The following is a 19662-nucleotide window of genomic DNA, read 5'->3' on the forward strand; positions in this document are numbered from 1 at the left end:
AAATAACAACATTGTGTTAGTCAACACATTTTCTAACAGGATGCTGTCGTTCCCAGTATAGACAAGGCCTAAGAAGGCATCTGGAAAGAGGTAAACATATAAGTGAAGTGCTCAAGGAGTGAACTGGCCATGTCTCGGTAAGAGAGAGTTTTAATAACACAGTGTGTTGTGGTTTTTTGTAAAATCTAAAGATTTTTTCCCAAGGACACACAACATTGTCCATCAGTAAATACAGCTGGGAAGATTTTGAACCTCACTGGAAATATCAGATGCTGATGCAGATCAGATGCTGCATTAAACTCTTCCCTGGAGAAAATCGATTATTTATTATATTAATAATAAATAAAATACAATAATCATACTTTGTAAGAATGTAGTGCTTTTTATGCAGGGATCTCAAAGCACTCTATAAAAGTGGGTTGCAATTATTATTCCCATTTTACAGAGGTAAGCTGAGGCAAAGAGGTTACACAACTTCAGGGGCACAGCTGTGAATAAAATCCACACCTCCTGAGTACCACAGGTCTGCTGCCTCCCCCGTCATCATGTGCTTTTAAAAACCAAAGGTGGAGAACATCCCCTGTATCTTGAATGAACCAACTGTTGTTTGAATAAACAATAAGGAAGCCAGGGTCACTTCTTAACAGGTTATTTCTTCCCCCAAAGCAGGATCAACCTCTGAGACATGTCCCTCTGAAGTTGGAAGTCATGCTCACCCTCTTTCCCCTTTCTAGCCCCCGTATTCTTTATGCAGCATCTTCCCATGCAGTACCCCTGGGCTGAAAAAAGATATTGGACTGCTGATTTCAGAGCGAATGCCAATGCAGTGCAGTGGGTGGATTGGTGATTCCCAACAACAAAACAGGTGACTCCACTATTAAAGCTGGAAGTTCCCACACAACATATTTCAACTAAGAGTAGGTGACAAAGCACCCTGAGTTTTCCTTTCTCCCCACTGCCAACCCGAAAGCCATTTGGTGCACCCCAAACCTGATGTACCTTATTACAGAACTCTACAAAGAAGAACAAAAAATGCTCCTTAGCAATAAGGGGACATCTACTCAGCTTCTCCCCTTTGATGTTACTTATGAATCTGTACGGCAGCTGCAGGGCACCAAGGCTTACAGGGCAGAAAGAGAAAAGAAATAAATGGTGATCTCTGCCTTAGCTCTGGAAATACTGTGCCATCACCAGCCATTTCAAGATGCACCCATAGGTTTTCAGAAATCTTTGATCTCACTTCTTTTGTTTGGAAGCAAGTGCAGTGAAAATCAGTTACTCTCACTGAGAGACAGTAGAGCAAGAAATGGAAGCAAGAGCAAGCAAATTAAACCTGGTTCCTGGCACCCCAAGCCCCTGACAGTATCAGGACGGAGTCCTCTTGTATCAGTCCAGCGCTGATCGAGGAAGAACAAAAACACACAGATTAGTGGTGTAAATGTTGCCTGACTTAACTTTGTGTTGTATGATTAAACAAAATGTCACTGTTTGAACAAATGCCTATCTCATTTCTTTTCTTTTTTATTCCTGCACTTTGTATTTTTACTTTCCCTTTCCCCTACAGTTAGAGTTCCCTGATCCCATGCAATATACATCTGGCACTATCCTGGTGTAGCACAATCCTGCACCTACAGGCAGGGGCCTGTCCAGGTAACAGGAATAATACAAATAAGATAAGGAAAATAGCTGTTAGGTCACATCTTGACCACTGCCTCCCAGTCACCTCTCCAATGCAGGCTGATTCCCTACATTTTGTATATTATCTTGGGCTCTCTCTAAGCTGACTTTAATCACTCCAGTGATGAGACATCCCCCACTTCTCTTGTGAGAACATTTCATTGCCTAATAGACCTCACTGCCAAGTAAAGTTTCCTTTTTTGGCTGGGATATTCCTTTGCTTCATTGAAATCACAGAACTCAGAGACAGAGAAGACTTATTAACTAATCTGCTCATTCAGGAGAGTTTCCAAATAGAGGATGTGTCAGATATTAAAGAGGTAACCCCTCTTATTCCTACGTATATCCCCCTAAAACACCCTGAACTAGTTGTCTCACTGGGTGGTGTTTACACCCTTCAACAGTCTCTCTCTCCGTTGTCATTTAGCAGCACTAAATATTTCTCTTTCTTCACAAGGCAACATGCCAGCCTCTTTAATGATCTGAGTTGGTCATCTCTCAAATCCCATTAGTGTTTGGATGCTTTTCTGAAATCTGGTGATGTCATGAAGACCAGATCTTGTGCAGGAAAACAGGGAGGCTAGATAGAATCAGCTCTTATAGAAGATTCCCACTAACCTTCTTCTCAATTCAAGGTCTGGCTTAAATTTGCATAAACCAGGGTCCTCCCAGGCAGGGAACTGGTGGAGATGATTCAGGTCTGCTCATAGAAGTGGAATTGTGGGTGGCAGAGAGGGATTGAGTTTAACCTCTACCTACATACATTTGGGAATCTGGAACTGTACTGGAAGCTAAGCTCACAGGTGGATGGGACAGAGCTATAGACTGAGGACTGCCTTGTGAATTTTAGGACAGTCTGTGAATCTTTTCTCCACACCATTATATGCAGTCCTTGTGTTATTGGCCTGGAAGGAGTGACTTGAGGTCTTTGCAAAGCCCCTGAAGAGGTTTCGTTCCTTCCTCACTGTGTCTGGAATCTGAGGACCTGTCTGTCAGGGAAAGCTCAAATGAGGGAGCAGTAGAGGCAAAAAACCTAACTAGTTTCAAGACTGAGCTAGATAAATTTATGGAGGGGATGGAATGAGGAGACTGCCTTACAAGAGCATGTGGCCCATCTATGTCTGCTAATAGCAAATATCCCTTATTGCTAGAGATGGGACACTAGATGGGGAAGGCACTGAGTTACCACAGTGAATTCTTTCCCAGATGTCTAGCTGGTCGGTCTCGCCCCCATGCTCTGTGTCTAACTGATCACCATATTTGTGGTTGGGAAGGAATTTTCCTCTGGGTCAGATTGGTAGAGCACATGGGGGCTTTTGGTCTTTGTAACAGAGCAGAGGATGGTAAACCCCTCACCTGGTTTTGCTGGCCAGGGCCTAAGAGGCTCTGACAGAACAGGTAACAGTTGCCACCTTGATTAGGCTGAGTCAGAGCCCTGGCTAATGAGGGAAAAGGGAACAGCTGGTGACCTGTCTTTGGAGATAAATAGGCCAGTGCAGGAAACCAGAAAGGAAGCATGGCTAAGTAGCATAGGGGAAATCTGTGAACCAGGCTGCCTGTGAACTAGGAGGGAAGTAGAAACCTGAGCCTCTGAGGCCCTAGGATGTATGGAGCAGACAGTGGGACTAAGCTGTATGCACTGTAAATAAAGGCACATGTGTGATTGCAACCAAAGAAGCTGTGGTAAGTCCTTTGGGCTGGGGGAATGTACCCTGTGGAAGAAAACAGGGGACCCAGCCTGCTACAGTCTTCTTCTGCAGCATAGCCCATTAGCCACTTGCAGTTTTAAAGTAGTGTAAATGGTGGATTCTTTGTAACTTGAAGTCTTTAAACCATGGTTTAAGGACTTCAGTAACTGCAGAGGTTAGGGGTCTATTACAAGGGTGGGTGAGGTTCTGTAGTCTGCAATGTGCAGAAACCTAGATGATCATGAATTAACTAAAGGTGCGAAGTGAAAGTGTATTCACTAAAGCACATGAAGCCCTTGAGGGTGCTACTCTCATTCAGAAGTAGGGTAGCCTTAATTCACTGTAGCTTAATTCCCTTTGAAGACATAGGTTGCCTCCCAAATATCTAACCTGGGTTTAGTAACTGCATCTGAACTTCTAATTTGGATGTGGGGGACACTTCAGACACCTTACAGATTGAGCAGGGCGTCCAAGTTTTCAATGTCGAGGGTTACAGTGATATCTTGCTATTGACAGAGTCTGGGGACTATGTCTAACTTGCTATTGTAACCAGTTCTAACGTCCTTCGGCTAGTTTAGCTGGCCCTGCTAGCCACTCAGGCACTGTTTGAGAATGGAGATCCCAATAGCTACTGTGTGTGAGAGCTTGAACTCTGGCTTTTATGGTTTCAGCCCCAACCTCTCTCTTAGTGAGAGGTCAATGTTTCTCTGAGATGATTTTCCACACTGAATGGTATTCAAGACCTCCATAAGGTACTTTAAACTAAAAATAGACTTTATTAGCAAATGATCGAAACCGAGAGAAGAAACCATAAAAGGAAAATGTGCACTCACCTGCACAGCTACTACAAGAAAGACTCCTATGCTGGCCCAAACCTTGGGTTACAGAATATTGGTTTAGATACATGAAAAACTGTACATGGTAGAAAAGCCTTTGGTCTAAGCAAGCAACAGCAATGCTGTCTCTGTCTTTTAGTCTGTCAAATTTCCCAACAAGGGTCATGACCTAGAGCTCCTCTTTCCCTTTAAGGAATATATGACTAGGTCTCCCCAAGGTACCTGCTGCCCTTCTGAATGGAGCAGGTGGTCTGTATGTTACATTGCCTTACAAAACCATACTAGTATGGTGGAACCATTTGGAATCTGGTTCAATTGCCTCATCCTTCTCTTTACCCTCAAACTGCATTATGCAATTTTTCTACTCAGTCATCTTTCCCATCAGGTTGGTTTCCCACCTCTTTCAGTTGGCCTTTTATTTAACAGGTTATAATCAGACTGACCCACCTAGACCCATGAGAAACAACAACAAAGAATGTGGATTTCACCAACCTCAAGGGCAGTCAGCTCTTGGGATAAAAAGCTTCCAAGTAACAGAGAGGGAATATTTCAAAATCATTTTGGCTTAGAGAATACAGCTGCATAAATGAGCCATTCAGGTACAAGTGTCCGTCACAGAGCTATACAACTGGACAAGACCCAGCCTTCTGTTCCTCTGTCTGTCCATCCGCCCGTCCCTCCGCCCTTCTGTCTGTCCGTCCCTCCGCTCCTGTCTGTCCATTCACCCCTCCCTCCGCCCTTCTGTCTCTCCATCCATCCATCCTATCCTCTGTCCGTCCCTCCGCCCCGTCCTCTCTTTGCCGCTTGCCCGCAGCCGATCCGTGCACGAACCTCCCCGCGGCTCTGTCCAGTCCAGGCCCCACCCGAGACCCCGCGGGGCGGGGCTGTGCGCGATGAGATCACGGGGCGGGGCCACGGCATAAGACGGCGGGGGGGGGGCTCTCCCGGACGGTGCCATTGGCCGGGAGGGAAGATGGCGCTGAACAGGAACCACTCGCAGGCGGGCGGGCTCGTCGCCCCCCCAGGGGAGAGGTACCGGCACCGGCGCGGCTAGTGGGGCTCGCCCCTCCCCTCCCCTCCTGAGACTGAGGCGGACCTACCTGGGCTTGGCCGAGCGGGGCCACCCCGAGCCGAACCGGAGACTCGTAGCTCGCGGGCTCCGTCGCGACTCCCCCCCGCGCAGGCCCGGCCCCGGCTCGCCGCCCCCTCCGGGCCGCCTGGCCTGAGTGGCCTCCCGCCGGCCGGTGCCGCGGGGCAGAGCGCTGCGTCCGGCCCCCGAGCGCCCCAGCGGCCCGCCCGCTCTCGCCACTTCCCCCGGGCCGCACAGTCCCGCTGCCCCGGCCCGGGCTGGGGTTCGCCCCGACCCAGGAGCGGAGGCGCCACAGGCGCAGCGGCCGGGCCTCGCCGCCTCCCTCTCGCGGGCTGTGGGTGCCCCCGACTCGGGGCATGTTGCGGGGTGCCCGGCCGCGGTGCTCGCCTCGCAGGCTCCGGGAGGACGGCTGGGCTGGGCTGAGGCACGGCTCTGCCGGGGCGGGAGGCTTCTTGCTGTGGCCTGCTAGTCTGGATCTAATTTCATACTTTAAAAACCGATCCAGTTCGTTTCCGGCGCGGGCTGTCAGAGTCGCTCACTGGCTTCGGCGTAAATAAAAAGTTGGTGGGGAAAAGGAGATGTGTCTGGCGGGGAGCTGAAGGGGGAGGTAGGGGTGTGGATAGGACTCTCAAACCCTTTGGGCAGAAGTGCCCGGAGGCCACTGGGAGATGAGCAGTGATTTGATTATTGCCCAGATGAACCCAGTTTTCTTTAGCCCACTCTTTTTAAGCAGCTCTGTCTACGTAGTGCTTTCTTGACTTCTGCATCAGGTTTTTCCTGTGCTCCCTGAGCAGCTCCCAAGTTGGCAGCAGGGGTGTTTGTTTGTTCAGAAACTGAAAGCTGCTGTTGCTCACTAGTAATGGGCGTGACCACCCAGAAGAAATGCATACGAGCGAATCCGAAGTCACATGAGCTGCAGCTTGTCAGAAGATTAGTGACTGACTGAGCTACATCACAAGGCATTACAGGCCCTTTCATAACAGGGTGTGCAATACTGGGTTATTAGGAACATCACATGGGTTTGGGTATGTGCTGAGGTCTGAATTAAATATGCTCAGATTGCAAATAGGGATGTAGTTGCCTTCTGAATAGATTGCAGTAAATTATTTTTAAATATTAAATGTATTATTAGTGTGAGACCTGACTAATTCTCCTTGTCCACAAATCTTCATTGCCTGTTTTTTAAAAAACAAAACAAAACAAAAAAACTGAGGTATTTAGAAAAGGTACTGACTTTCTAGCTTCTATTTTGCTTTTTCCATAATGAGATGTAATTCTGAGTCTGACTGCTCATGGCCATTAAAGATTCCATAGTATTCTTATGGGACTATGCCTAAAATAACCCACCACCACAATCAGATCAAACTCTGGGCCTCCTCACTTAATTAGTGTAATTCTTAAGTAGAATACAGAACTAAAACGTGCTGCTATTCTAGTGTCCATAAAGATACATCTAGAACACTTCTCATATCTCTTCTGGTAAATAGTGGGCCAAGGAAGAGTGATTTGGACAAGCCCTGTGTCAGAGCAGCTCTGAGACACTGAATGGAGAAGTGTGGGAAAGAGAACTGCCTTCTGGATTGCTTTGGGCTGGTTTAAGAGCAGAAATATAGATTAATAAATAGTAAGCTAAAAATTCTACTTGTCAAGTAATTGGCAAATGTTATCTGACCACCTGTAGCTTTCCTTGTAAAGCTGTTGGGCAAACTTGCTGGACAGTATATAAATAAAGTTCCCAACAGCACCAAAATTTCAGTCCTCCTTCAGGCATGAGTTTGTCTCAATCAAAATAGTCCAACATAAATTTAAACAAATAAAGCAGGTCTTGATGCCTGTCCACTTCCCAGATCCTTCCCCGTACCTGCTCCTTGCAGGTCTCTCCCAACTGAGCTACTTGTTGGCCTCTTAACTAAGAGCCAGGTTCCCAGCCAGACATCCCTTGATCTCTGACTTCAAACCCATCACCTGTGATAAAGCTTAGTCACAGTTGGGGTGAAGCCAGTTTACCTAAAGGGGCCAGTCCTCCTTGTGACAGTCCTAATAACTAAAATTAAACCTGTCGAACAAACAATGTAATGACCACTGCAGTTGATACACTAAAAGCAGTAAGTGCTGTTTTACCTACCTACATATACAGTGTATGATTAAAACAAGCTCTTTAAAATAGGCACATTTTAAAATTGGATACCTGACTGTTCTTCTCACACAATGTAAAGTTACCTATGACATTTGTTGCCATAGAATATTGCTGCAGCAAGTAGTTTGGTGGGATTCAGAACCAGATTAGACATAAACAATTGCCCTACTTAAGAAGAAATGTCTCCTCATTGCATCCTAGAAATGGAGAAGACCCATTAGTTTCTTCAGTTCGTCCCTCCCAGCCTTCCAGGAGTGTGATGGGAGTATTACATTTTAAGTAATATTCTAAATTTCCCTCCCTCTTTGATGTCTATGCTTTTCAGATACTTGTGGATTGTTATCCTCTGTGTCTCCCTTAAGTAGTTCCACTAAACGTTACCTAGCTTTCAATAGTTTTCTTCAGAATCATATCCATTTAATTCTTCTCTTCCCCCAATAATATTGCTGTTCCCAAATTTGCCCATATTTGTGTAACAGGGCCCCTAAAACTGAATGGAGCATTTAAATATGGTCTCATCAAGGCCATATATAGTCACCCTATCTATGATGCCTCTGTGCTGCTCTGAATAGCATTGCACTTTTTTGCTGGCATAACACACTGCAAACTTGTCACTCCTAAGTCTGTCAGTATTTCCACTTCCCTGGTTTCACTTTCATTGACTATCTGTTTTGGATCACTTTCCCCATGTTTTCCCAAACTGACTTTATCTTCTATTCTCATTTGTTATCTCTGAGTCCCTCTGTGTTATTTCCTGTCATTGTTAATATTCACAGTTCCTGTCAGTTTAGTATCTGTAGCAAACCTTACTAACATGTTGACTCCCTGTTCTAAATCACTGAATAAGTTTAGAACCTGACCACTTGGAACAGTGTTTCCCCAATTCCCCTCTCCCTTGAGGCATTGCTCTTTATCACAAATCTTTGCTATAGTCCTCGGTCATTTGCATGAGGCTATGACAGCATCTGCAGTAAGCCTAGCTAGCTATAAAGAAACGTTTTCCTTAGTACAGTTGGCATAAGTGGGGTTGTATTATTGGGGTTATGCTTTCCTGTGTAGCATCAGCATTTGGCTACTGTTGGAGATGGGGTACTGGGCTAGTCAAACAGGGACTTGCTCTGAGGCAACTCACTTATTCCAGAAAGACATATTCAGTCAGTCATGCTCATTCTGTGCTATGACTTTTTGTACTGAGTCTCTTTCAATGAGAAAAGAATGGTTTCCCCAACAACTGTCTCGAATGGCTTTGGAAATGCAGGGAGAAACAAGCTCATGAGGCTAGAGACTTCCTTTGGCAGAACAGGGTTGGGTGCTGCAGTTATGGAAAGAGTAATTCTCAGACTGTATAAACTGTGCATGCATATGTAGGGAGAGAAGGTGGGATCCTTATCAGAACTGAGCCTTTTGGGGAAATGGCCTCTTTCTTGGCATGCTAATGTACGTATGGCGATTACTCATACTTTAGGTTTGTTTTTGAGACTCTGCATCCCTGAAGTCTGTCTGTCTTTTCCTCCTGCTGCAGTATTCTTAAGCAGTGTAAAGATGTGGAGCTTTCCTTCAGCGATGTGTCTGACAAGTCTGAGATCTTCAAGGGCACCAAGAAAGGAATGGTATACCTCACCCCCTACAGGGTAAGTCTTGAGCCAACAGCATTCTCCCCTTTCTCAAGGGATCCCACTGGCTTCTAGTCCAGGAGACTTGTAAATGATTGGATAAATCCCCTAGTTATGTGAGGAGGCTAGAAATTCAAGATGGGAGAGAGGATGGTGGAAATAGGTCATGCTTGTCGTTTTCTTCACAAGCCCCCCTTCCCAGCTATGGCCAGTATCAGATTGTTCTCTACAGCACGTTTTTATATGTCTTATATAGTCCTGTTTTCAGTGTCAGTAGGTGGGACTTCCACTATTTTCTTTGGAAGTCTTCTTCAGAATCCTTGCTGGGGAGTAAGAGAGAGTGAATGGGTGTGTGTGTGTGCATGCATGCACACAAAAAACACTCCATGAGCACATCCAAAGACACTGTCCTGGACGCCAACCACTATTTAACTTGGCTTCTGAATTCTCATGCCTGGTGCTGCTTTATGTAGTCTTCTAAACTGAACAGGATTTGATTTTTACATGGATTTAGAGTACATTATATGGGCATTGGCTTTACCTGTTCAGTCTTATTGTACAGGTACAGTGGCTTAGCTGATTGAAACAAAGGGGAAACTGTTCAGGGTAATTCAAAAAACTGGACTAGCAAAGTCCTGGAGAACCTTCTACAGGGGTCGGTTCTGTACTGGTTTGAGGGATGGACAGTAAATCTTTCCCATCTTCAGTTCTGTGGCTTATGATGGCCACAAGTATTCCTCATCCCCTCAGGATGCAACTAGTGCTCAGGTGCCAACATCACTCTAGAATTCTTCACTTAGCCAATGCTTCCCTAGATAGAGTTAGAAAACTAACTAAGCTGGTCTGAATTCACAGCTTTTGGTTGGATACAAGTCAGAGGACACTGCCTCTGGTTTTCCCTACTTAGAAGTTACTGTGATCATTCTTAAGTGCATGTTCAAACAGGCCACTAGATTTGGGCAGAAAGACCACATGTGTAAGCAGTCTGGCACCCCAGTCCACTTCAGTGCAATAGAACTGCAAGCCATGGTGCTGTGTACTGTGCCACGCAGATAGTGCGGTAATTTGAGGTTTTAAGGGAGGAAATATTTCTTAATATACATAGTGTCAAACTGCACGCTACTGTGGAAGTTACACATGTTTCGGGTGAGTGAGCCCTACATATACAATTGACAAAGTTCTTTGGGATCTTTCAGAAAGAAAACTGCTATGTAGCTATAGAATAGAAACTTACATGCATAATTGTTCCTGGGCTTTAGTTTCTTTTTACCAGCTTTTAAAGTAGTTTCTGGTTTGAACACTCCTGAAATTGCCTCTTTCACTCTAGGTATAAAGACTGCTTGTAAATTAACGACTTAAAAATGTCCCCTCCTTTCTGTCTTGCAGATGATCTTTGTGTCTAAGGGCAAGGATCCCATGCTGTCCTTCATGATGCCATTCTATTTGGTGAAAGGGTGCTCCATCGAGCAGCCTGTCTTCTCTGCCAATTACATCAAAGGGATGATCCAGGCTGAGGCAGGAGGTATGTGTTAATGTGTTACAGCTCCAAGCAGATTTAACTCTGAGCTTCCCAAGTACTTTTTCCCTCTGCTAAATTTTTAACCCAGGGCTTGTCCACGTGGGAAATTGACTAGCATAGCAATAGTGAAATATGCCAGTCAATTTTCCCGCCTAGGCATGCCCTAAGTTTAGTGGAAAGCCAAAAAAAGCCTTGCATAGTGGATGTTTTTGTCCAGTTTAATCTTGTAACTATGATTCAAATGTTATAAGAAAATTATTTGGTCTTTGAATCTCGGCATGTCTTAGTTGCTCAGCTTGAGAGAGAGGTGGAGAGGGTGGGGTGATGGGTTCACCAACTTCAGTTGCTAATCTTACTGGCTGCTATTCATGACTGTACGAAGTGAACACACTTCTCTGGAGATCTGCAGACCCTTCCGAACTGAAATGCACGCGTGTGCGTCTCCGTATATTGCTGGTTCAGACTTGACCCAAAGCTAGTAGTGGCTGAAAATTGTTACCATCTGAATGATGCCCTGTTTGAAATGACTTGGTGGTCTTGCTCTTGTTCCTAGTAGTCAGATATCCGTCTCAGAAACAACAATCACAGTCGGCACTAATTGTCAGTAGTTACAGAAATAAAATCAGGACAAAAAAGGACCATTAAGACAATTCCCCTCAGCTGTGGTACTAGTTCCTCTTGGTTCGAGGTACTTGAGTAGGAGAGAGCAGTGTATCTGGAAATCTTACATCTCTGTTGACTGCTTCTGTACTTGTTCTAGTGCTGACTAGGTCTCCAGGGCTGTGAATTTTGCCACTTTTCACTGGCAATAAAATCACTCTTAAAAATACCAACTTTGGGGAAATGATGCTATAGTAGTGGTGACTCATTGTATGTCAGGATCACTCTGGGTCTTGAATAGCTAGAGCTTTCTGCATAATCTACTCATACACTGTAGTGGTCTCTGGTACCTTTTTTTTTACAATTGCAGTTCATTTGCCACACTCCTTTAAATCCTCTCTCTCTACCCTAGCCTTTCTTGCTGGCTTGGGGTGTTACTTCATGATGGGAAGTGTAGAAGTGGGTTGTTGATTGGTTGCGTAACTTGCCCAAGTTTAACTACCAAACTACTACTGATAAGACAATAGGAAAGAATAACATTTGAGCAGTGCAGTGTTTATAAGTGCATTGTGGAGCTAGCCACTTCCTTTCAATTTATGTGCCTGATTTTCTTTTTTTTAAACTCCTCTAACAATGCACAGGAAAAACTCCAAACTTCTCATACAGTATCCTGACAACTTTTCTTGGAAGAAGTTAATCAGACAAGGGATTTTGGAAACTGGACTTTTCATTTTAAAACTCAAACTTTAATCTCCCATCTGACAACTTAAAAACTCCCAATTTGGTTTATCCACTTGTCTTCCAATAAGGAAAGTCGCCTTTTTGTACAGTTTGGATGGCTTATCTTGGAGTCTTGGTACATAGTAATGAATTTCTGAAAACTCCTGGTAGGCCTAAACCTTTGTAATCTTTGTCTAAGATGATTTGCTTCAAAGAGGTTAAAGAGTCTGTCGGTGGAATATTTGATTCAAACCCTGGCTTGAGTTTCAGGCCCTGATTGAAAGTCTGTTTAGTTTGGTGGAAAGACTCGCATTCAATGGGCAGGCACCGAGTGAATAAAATGTCCTTTTTACATCATATTTATAATTGGATTCTCTTTTAGCCTACCAGAAGAAAATATAGATTTACAGCAACTCTTTCATATCCATATTTTAGACTCTCCTTTTAAAAAATAAGGAAATTCCCAGACAAATCCTCTCCTGACCTCTTGGAGATTATCTTGTATACAAGTGGACTGAGTGACCATTGCAAAGAAAGCTGGCAGGTCTGCAGTCAAAACCCTGTGTGGTCTCTTGTTTAAGTTGGGAGGTTCTAGGAAACAAATCAACTGATAATCAATATCCAGATTCAAACTAGTTTCTTGGCTTGAACCTTTTAGAGGGCTAGAATAGGTCTCATTTTTAATTCCCACTTTTCTCTTTTAGGTGGCTGGGAAGGGCAGGCTTCATTTAAAATGACCTTCAATAGTGGAGGAGCCATTGAGTTTGGACAGTTGATGTTCAGAGTTGCCACTAATGGTAAGTGATTTTCAGAGATTTGAATATTCTTTAGCTAGAAGAACTGGCTGGAAAACTAACTTTTGCTGCAGTAAACTCTGTGAGGTGGATCGGGGGGCAATAAGTCCTTCAAAACTTCTCTATCAAAAAATGTTGAGTTTTCCATGAGAATTTTTTGTCTTGATTCTAAACCCTATTGTTACATTTGGTCTTAATACTTTGGTTTTGGAAAACTGAAAAATGTAATTTTCCCAATTCTCAGAAAGATTCCCCTCTTCGCTTTTATTTAAAAAAAAAAAATTGTTTCCCCTCTATCTTCCAACTGGAAGAAGTAGGAAAACATGAAATTGCAGTGGGGTGTGGGGAAATTATACTCACTTATTTCACCCCTCTCCCCTCCATTTTCCCAACAGGGAGAGAGTGTATTAAAAAAATAGAGTGGAGGAAGAAAAACTTCCTACTTTTGTCATCCAGAAATTGATGATGATGATCTAAACCAGTGGTTCTTAACCTTTCCAAACTACTGTACCCCTGAAGCCTGAGTCCCACCCCCACGGGGCTGAGGCATGTAACTTAGTTTCATGGCGCCCCTGTGGCTCCAGGCAATTGCCTTTCTTGCCACCCCCAATACCAGCTCTGCACTTGCGACCCCTCTAAAACCCCAGGTTAAGAAACACTGATCTAAACCAAAAATTTCATTTTGATTGGAAACAAACATTTTGTATAGACTTTCCTAATCAGAAAATAGAATTTCTTAAAGGTGTGGGGGGTTTTTCACTTTATTTTTTGTTTGGTTTTGGTTTTTATGAAACCACATTCTTCAGTAGAGAGAACCTTTCAGTGGAGAAATTTTGGCCAGTGTTAGTGACTAGCATCTGTGTGGATGTTGCAAAGCAGGGTTAATCTCAGTCATCTCCATAAGCTCTTCCCAGCTCAAGGTCCAGCCCTGCTCCTTAGTGTCCAAACTGGCAAAGCTAACTACCACAGCAGTATGAACTTGGGAGAAGAAATTATTGCTAGATGGGTTTCAGGCAAAGCAATCATACCAGAACCTGGTAGCTCATAGCTCTGTCGCAATGACAGATCAAACTAAATTAATCTGACAGATACCTTTCCTTTTCTTTGCTGCTCCATTTTAATTGCATGGCAATGTGCTGAGTCAGACTTGCTAAACTTATTCTTTTTAGCTTCCCGAGGGGCTCCTGCCCAGAATACTGGCTATGGCTATCCACCTGTCCCGGGGGGGTATACCCCTGCTCCAGGAGGTTATTCGCCTGCACCTGGGGGTTATGCCCCCCAGCCAGCGAACGGACCATACCCCTATGTGCCCCCACCAATGAATGGATATGGACCAGCTCCGCAACCCATGGGATACCCTTATGCACCACCTCCAGGTAATGCCTTCTGACAGGCTTCACCTCTTGTAATATACCAATGTGCATGAGAGGCAGAGTGCCTGTGCTGTGTGTACTGGGAGCGGTAAAGGGCTGTGTCAGAGGATTAAAGAACACAATACTGAAACATAGCCGGTGGATGACTTGTACTGCAGCAGCCCAGCCTCTCTGAGCAGCGTCGTTAGTCTCATGAGGTCCCTGAGTACTCTGGGTCACTGAAACTCTTCCTTGTAAGGGCAGGGGTGTCCTGGAAAAATCCAGCTTGAGTAGTATTGCATCTCCCTAGAGTTCCAGCTGGACAGGAAATAAAAGATGCAACATCCTAAGCTGAGTAACAGTCTCTACCAGAAGGTGACTGCCAGATTTGGGAAGTGATTGTTGTCTGCAAAGCCCTCTGGGATCAAAGGCGCCACAGAAATATAAAATCCTACTGTGGAGCTGCTGCTCTTTAAGCTTAGGTCAAGGCAAGTCACCCATGTATATCAGCGCTGGACAGGAGCAAACTCCCTGCTGCATGTCCCACAGGAATGGCTTAAAGCATCATTTTAATGTCTCCTTTCTATAGGCATGTACCCACCTCCTCCTGAGATGAACCACCTGTATATGGCTCCTCCTCCTCCCTACCCTGGCCCTCCTACTGCAGGACCCTCCGCGCCCACTGCCCCTACAGCCTGGGTGGAGCCTGGAATGCCAGGTAAGGGAGCAGGAGGGACTGTCAGTGTCCAATTACAAAAGGGGATGGTGTAGATATGAATGATGGAAATGCTCTTGTTACAAGCTCTTTGTGAGTCACCCATTTCTAGGCAGTTTATGGGGGATGGGCACTTTCCAGCATTTATGCTGATTCTGTCCAGCATGAGCAAGTCCCTTGCTGTCATGAGCAGGCCCAAAGTAAAACCAAGAGCCGGCTCCGATGTTGCAAGCTGGTCCTCCTTGGCAGCTTTTGTCTCCAAGTCTGCTTAAGAAAGCTGTATTAAAAGGCCAACTACAAAGCAGGAAGGGGACGCTACTGAAAATGTTCAATGGGGATTCTTTTGGAACAGGAGGTCTGCATTGATGACCACAAGTCAAACTGCTGCTGGGTGCTATCAATTGGAATTGGAAATGTAAGGTTCCAGATCATTTTATAGTATAGCATATTGCCAGACTAATAGTCACAGTTCCTCTGTCCACAACAGTGCCATGGTTCTTACGCTTAAAATGAAATGTGACCTAGCTTATGTGAGGGGAGACTTGTCTTACTTCCAAAGAGCTGTAAAGCCCTGGATATCTGTTAATGAGGAAGGATTGTCTGGGGGTTAGAGCACAGCTGGGGAATGTGGGTTCCATTCTCTGCTCTGCTACAGACTGACTTTGTGACATTAGGAAAGTCAGTTAACTTGTCTGGGACGATGTTCTCCCCTACCAAAATGAACTTAGGAAGACTGTGTTTCTTGCCTTACTCTGTAGGTGGCAGTAAAGCAGCAGAAGCAGCTTCGAGTGCCTATTACAACCCAGCCAATCCCCACAATGTCTATATGCCTATGGTAAGCAACTGGTTGAGTTGTCTGTTGTGCCGGAGTGCACAGGGCAAACACGCTTGCTGCAACAGCTGAATCCTGGCCATCTTACTGCAGCAGACACTCAGATCATAGCACCTGTTGTGCCATATCACACCAAGTCTGGTATCCTGCTTCTGGGTGTATCAGTGCAGGCGCTTTGCCCATCTAGTCTAGCAGTGGGCAATGCTTGATCCTAAGAGGAGAGTGGATCCACGCACACCCACCAGATCAGTTATACTAAGATGGGTCTAGGTGTCTCATTTCTTCCTGACCTCCATAGGCAGTTGGGGCTCCCTAAAGCAGGAGGTTTAGGATCATTTGGTTTCTAAATAACACAGCTACAGATGGTGGTGGTGGAACAATCCATCCATACTCTCCTACAAAGAAGGCCCATCAAAATACTCGTACTTCATCACTGTTCCTGGGATCAATCTTAGTATTTTTCTGAACAAAAAGTTGTTCCTGTACAGAAACAATATATAGTTCTCTGCTTCTGCAGGAATGAGGGGGAGCCTGTGTGTCCCCCAGCCAATAAGCTCATCCCCACTCCTGTTCCACCACAGCATATTTACTCCAGCAAATCTCTTATTTGTCTTGTAATGCCCCAAGCTGAGTTAGACTGACAGAACATATAACAATCAGTCCCTGCCTCAGAGAGCTTGCCATCTAAAGATCTGTCCTAACAAACTGCTACAGGACCAACAAAGTCAGTGGGGGGAGGGTGAGAGGAAGATGAGGATTAAAACGGTGTCCAATCACAGTGCTGCTTTTTCTGAAGTACACACATCCTGATGGGCTTTTAAAGGGACTCTGTTTGGGTTCATTTTTTTTGGTGAAGCTCCATTTGAAGCAATATGGGAACTGGCAAAGGGTCTGGGATGTAACTGAAACTGGGGCAAAATGGCCATGAGTAGTTAGCCTAATGTTTAGGATCACATCTGTCACTGTCAGCTCAGTATCTCTCAAGCTGTAACCAACTGAAAAGGCAAAGATTGGGTGCATAAGCTAAACCTGGGAATGGCTGGAAAGCTGAACATCTAAAATTGGCAGTGCCCTGTGTAAAACAGACGAGGGAACTAATTGTTTCTTTCACTTTGCAGGACCAGCCACCTCCTTATGCACCTCCTGCTGAGAAAAAGAACAACTAATCCACCAACCAACTGCTCACATTCCTTCTCCCCAAAGACACTTCTGTCATCACCGTCACCCCCTCAGTTCAGTGCATCTCTAGGCTTCCTCGTGTATATAATATACGTAGTGTTGGCTGGTGTAACACCCATCCTCCTTAAACATTGAGTGTAGCAATACAAGTGGAATAGCAGAAGCGGCAGCTCCGTCTTTCTGCCTGTTTGCTTTTCATCCCAGCACCAGAGCGCTATCCCTCTAAGGCTTTTGCCAGGAGTTTGAGGGAAGGGGTGAAATCTTAGACCAGCAGAGAGAGCACATAACGAACATAGGAATAAAATATTAAGGCTGCTTGATTTTTTGGAATGAAGTCAAATGGTTTGAGACAGTGGCTTTCAGCTTCCTCTGAAGAAACAGCAAATAAGAAGGAAAGAGGCAATGGGTTGCTGGGTTTCCCCAGGTTGGCATAATCAAGGCGCCTGTTAGCTTTTTAACTTTGGTGCTGTTCCCTTTGTAAAGTGGAACTTGGAGAATCGAGTGAAGTGCTGGAGGCTTGTGTCCCCTGCAGTTCATTGGAAGAGGGCCACATTGTAACCTGGGAAACGTCTCCTGAGACACACAAACTAGCTAAGCATTTTGGAGAGTGTAGGCTTCAGTGTGGAGTAGCCAAACCCAAGACCTAACTGAGCAGCAGCAAGGAAGTGTGAACTGGCTTTCGCTAAACCATCAGCCTACAGGCAAGAGGAGCAAACATAGGTGCAGTTATACACCTGCCTTGGACACCGCAATGCCCCCTGTATGTACCTGTCTCCTTTCCCAGTAAACCTGCCTCTCATAAAATGGGTGATGGCTGGAAGAGGCAAGATGCTCCACTTGCCTGGATGCATAGACATCCAGTGGTGCCTGGTTCTTCCTCCTCCTCTCTCCCCTCTGTTGTGAGAGGATGCTCTTCTGTATTGTAAATGTATTTTTGAGCAGAGGGGGATGTGTGTTAGCGGGTCTCGTGAGTGCAGCCTAAGCCAGACCAGATGGCGGTGGCCGATGAAAGACTTGGGAGGTCCTTGTGCATCTGAACTGCGACTGGGCAGTGGCTTTCTAAAAGCAGCCTGCCTGCGTAGATGTACCATAGAAAAATAAATTGGGACTGGTTGGAGGGGAGAGGAATCGGCTACAGAGCTCTGAGTAAATGGTGAGCATGCTGGGAGTGGGAATTAAGCCAAATCTTCCTTTCATTCTCCTGGAAACTGGCCCCTCTGTGCAGTGATGCTGTGTGTTCAGCTGCAGCCGTGTGGCTGTGTGAAAAGTATTCGGGTGTTCTGCCTTATGACAGAACATGTTCCACCAAGGAGAGAATAACCTTTAGCAACAGCCTCACCATAGGGATGGGGACAGAAGCTGTTGCTCTGACTACTGAGCAACCTCATACCATGTGCTGGCTTACCTAGAAAGAACTTGGGGGAGGGGGAACAGTCTTTCCTCCACATGCGACTGAAGCCATGCTGGTGTGAATGCGCTGGCATCTGAACAGCAATGGGGGTGAGGAGGGAATCCTAGTGGGTGAGGTGGGTTCTGTTTCTTCAATGGAGTTGTGGTAACTGGATGGCTCTTACTGCTTGCATGGCATCCCCCCTGTGGTGAGGCGGTGCCCTTTTGCAATCAATAACCAGTGTTTTTTGTAATGTAGATGTTACTGAGACTAGAGCTGCTCAGCTGTGACCTTCTCTTCTCTCAGGAGCTAATGCCCCTAAAACTTGTTCTCCAAAGAGAATCACACTTGTCTAGTGGAGAACTTCTGATTCCCTGTGTCGGGCCTGTTCAGCCCTGTTCTCACTAAAGGATAGGGAATGTTTTTCCCCCTTACCCCCCATGTGCTATTGTACAAGCAAGGCTCACATGAGGGGGGGGTGTATTCCTGTAGTTGCCTGACATTCCTCCCCATAGCAGCTGTCCGCAAGGGAGGAACTTCCTTTTCTAAGAAACCTTTTTAATCTGAGTCAAAGTTTCTCTAATAACTTTCTGGAATTAAAAATGTTCTGCCATGAATGTTTGTAATATTTTTTGCATTGCACTTTAATACAGAAGCATTGAAATCTTCAGGCCTGTGTGTCAGTTGAGTGTTGTATGTAGTAACCACCAGCTGGCCGTGCAATGGGCAAGAAAAATGGAATGGCTAGGATGAGAATTGCAAAAAAAAAAAAAAAAGAATTGGCTTTGTGCTCAATGCAGGGTCCTTGCACTCCTCCCCTCCCCCCCCGTGCACTGCTTAGCTGGGCTGTAGAACTAGAGTGGGGGAAATGACCGTCAGTTAAAAGTCCTACTCCACTTGTAGCTTGTGCTGTGAGGTATCCTATTCCTTAGGCTGAGAGGGGAGGGAGGCTGCCTTCTGCCGTCACTGCCTTAGCTGCTGTAACTAGTGTCCCAGTTAACTCAGAACTGGTGTACTAACCTTTTTTGTGGCATGCCAAGCACCACACTTAACAAGGGCAGTGCCAGGGCTGTGGGAGGCCTCTGCCAATGCAGTATTCCTGCAGCTCTTCTTATAAGCAGCTGATCTCAAAGGGCTTACTTGCCCAGATCCCACAACTAGCACTGATTCTCTTTTATTAGTTAAGGAGCAAAAGTGGAAGGTCCCCAGTTCTTTCCCTGCTGCCCAGTTGTCATGGTGGTCAGCTGTTCCTCAGGGCACAGGTGTATTGTCCACAGGGATTTTAACCTTTCTTCCACATTCCCCTGCACTCAAACAGCTTGTCTTGTGCAACCTAGACTTGCTCTGGTGAAATGTGGGATAGCTTCAAGGGAGCCAGGTAGCTGGAGGAAAAGCAGTCAGGCACAGTTGCTTGTGGCTGCTTCTGCTGAAGATGGAAATGAGGGCAGGTTTGGGACAATCCCACAGTCAAGGCTGAGAATTGCTGTCTCTACACACTCACTGTTAGGAAGCCCTGGTAC

General features: G+C 45.5%; 1 protein-coding gene across 1 annotated transcript; it reads left to right on the top strand.

Moving 5' to 3' along the window:
• The first annotated feature begins 5137 nt into the window (after nucleotides 1–5137).
• Nucleotides 5138–18812, top strand: WBP2NL (WBP2 N-terminal like). The gene is made up of 8 exons (XM_067559599.1): nucleotides 5138–5233; nucleotides 8951–9059; nucleotides 10428–10563; nucleotides 12585–12677; nucleotides 13844–14050; nucleotides 14616–14744; nucleotides 15500–15576; nucleotides 16692–18812. Exons 1-8 carry the CDS (start codon nucleotides 5175–5177, stop codon nucleotides 16737–16739), a joined length of 858 nt encoding a protein of 285 aa, XP_067415700.1. The 5' UTR covers nucleotides 5138–5174; the 3' UTR covers nucleotides 16740–18812.
• The last annotated feature ends 850 nt before the right edge of the window (nucleotides 18813–19662 follow it).

Source organism: Emydura macquarii, unplaced genomic scaffold (genome assembly GCF_026122565.2).
Source record: "Emydura macquarii macquarii isolate MOO-44397 ecotype Brisbane River unplaced genomic scaffold, CSIRO-AGI_Emac_v2 contig_2205, whole genome shotgun sequence".
Lineage (NCBI taxonomy): Eukaryota > Metazoa > Chordata > Testudines > Chelidae > Emydura > Emydura macquarii.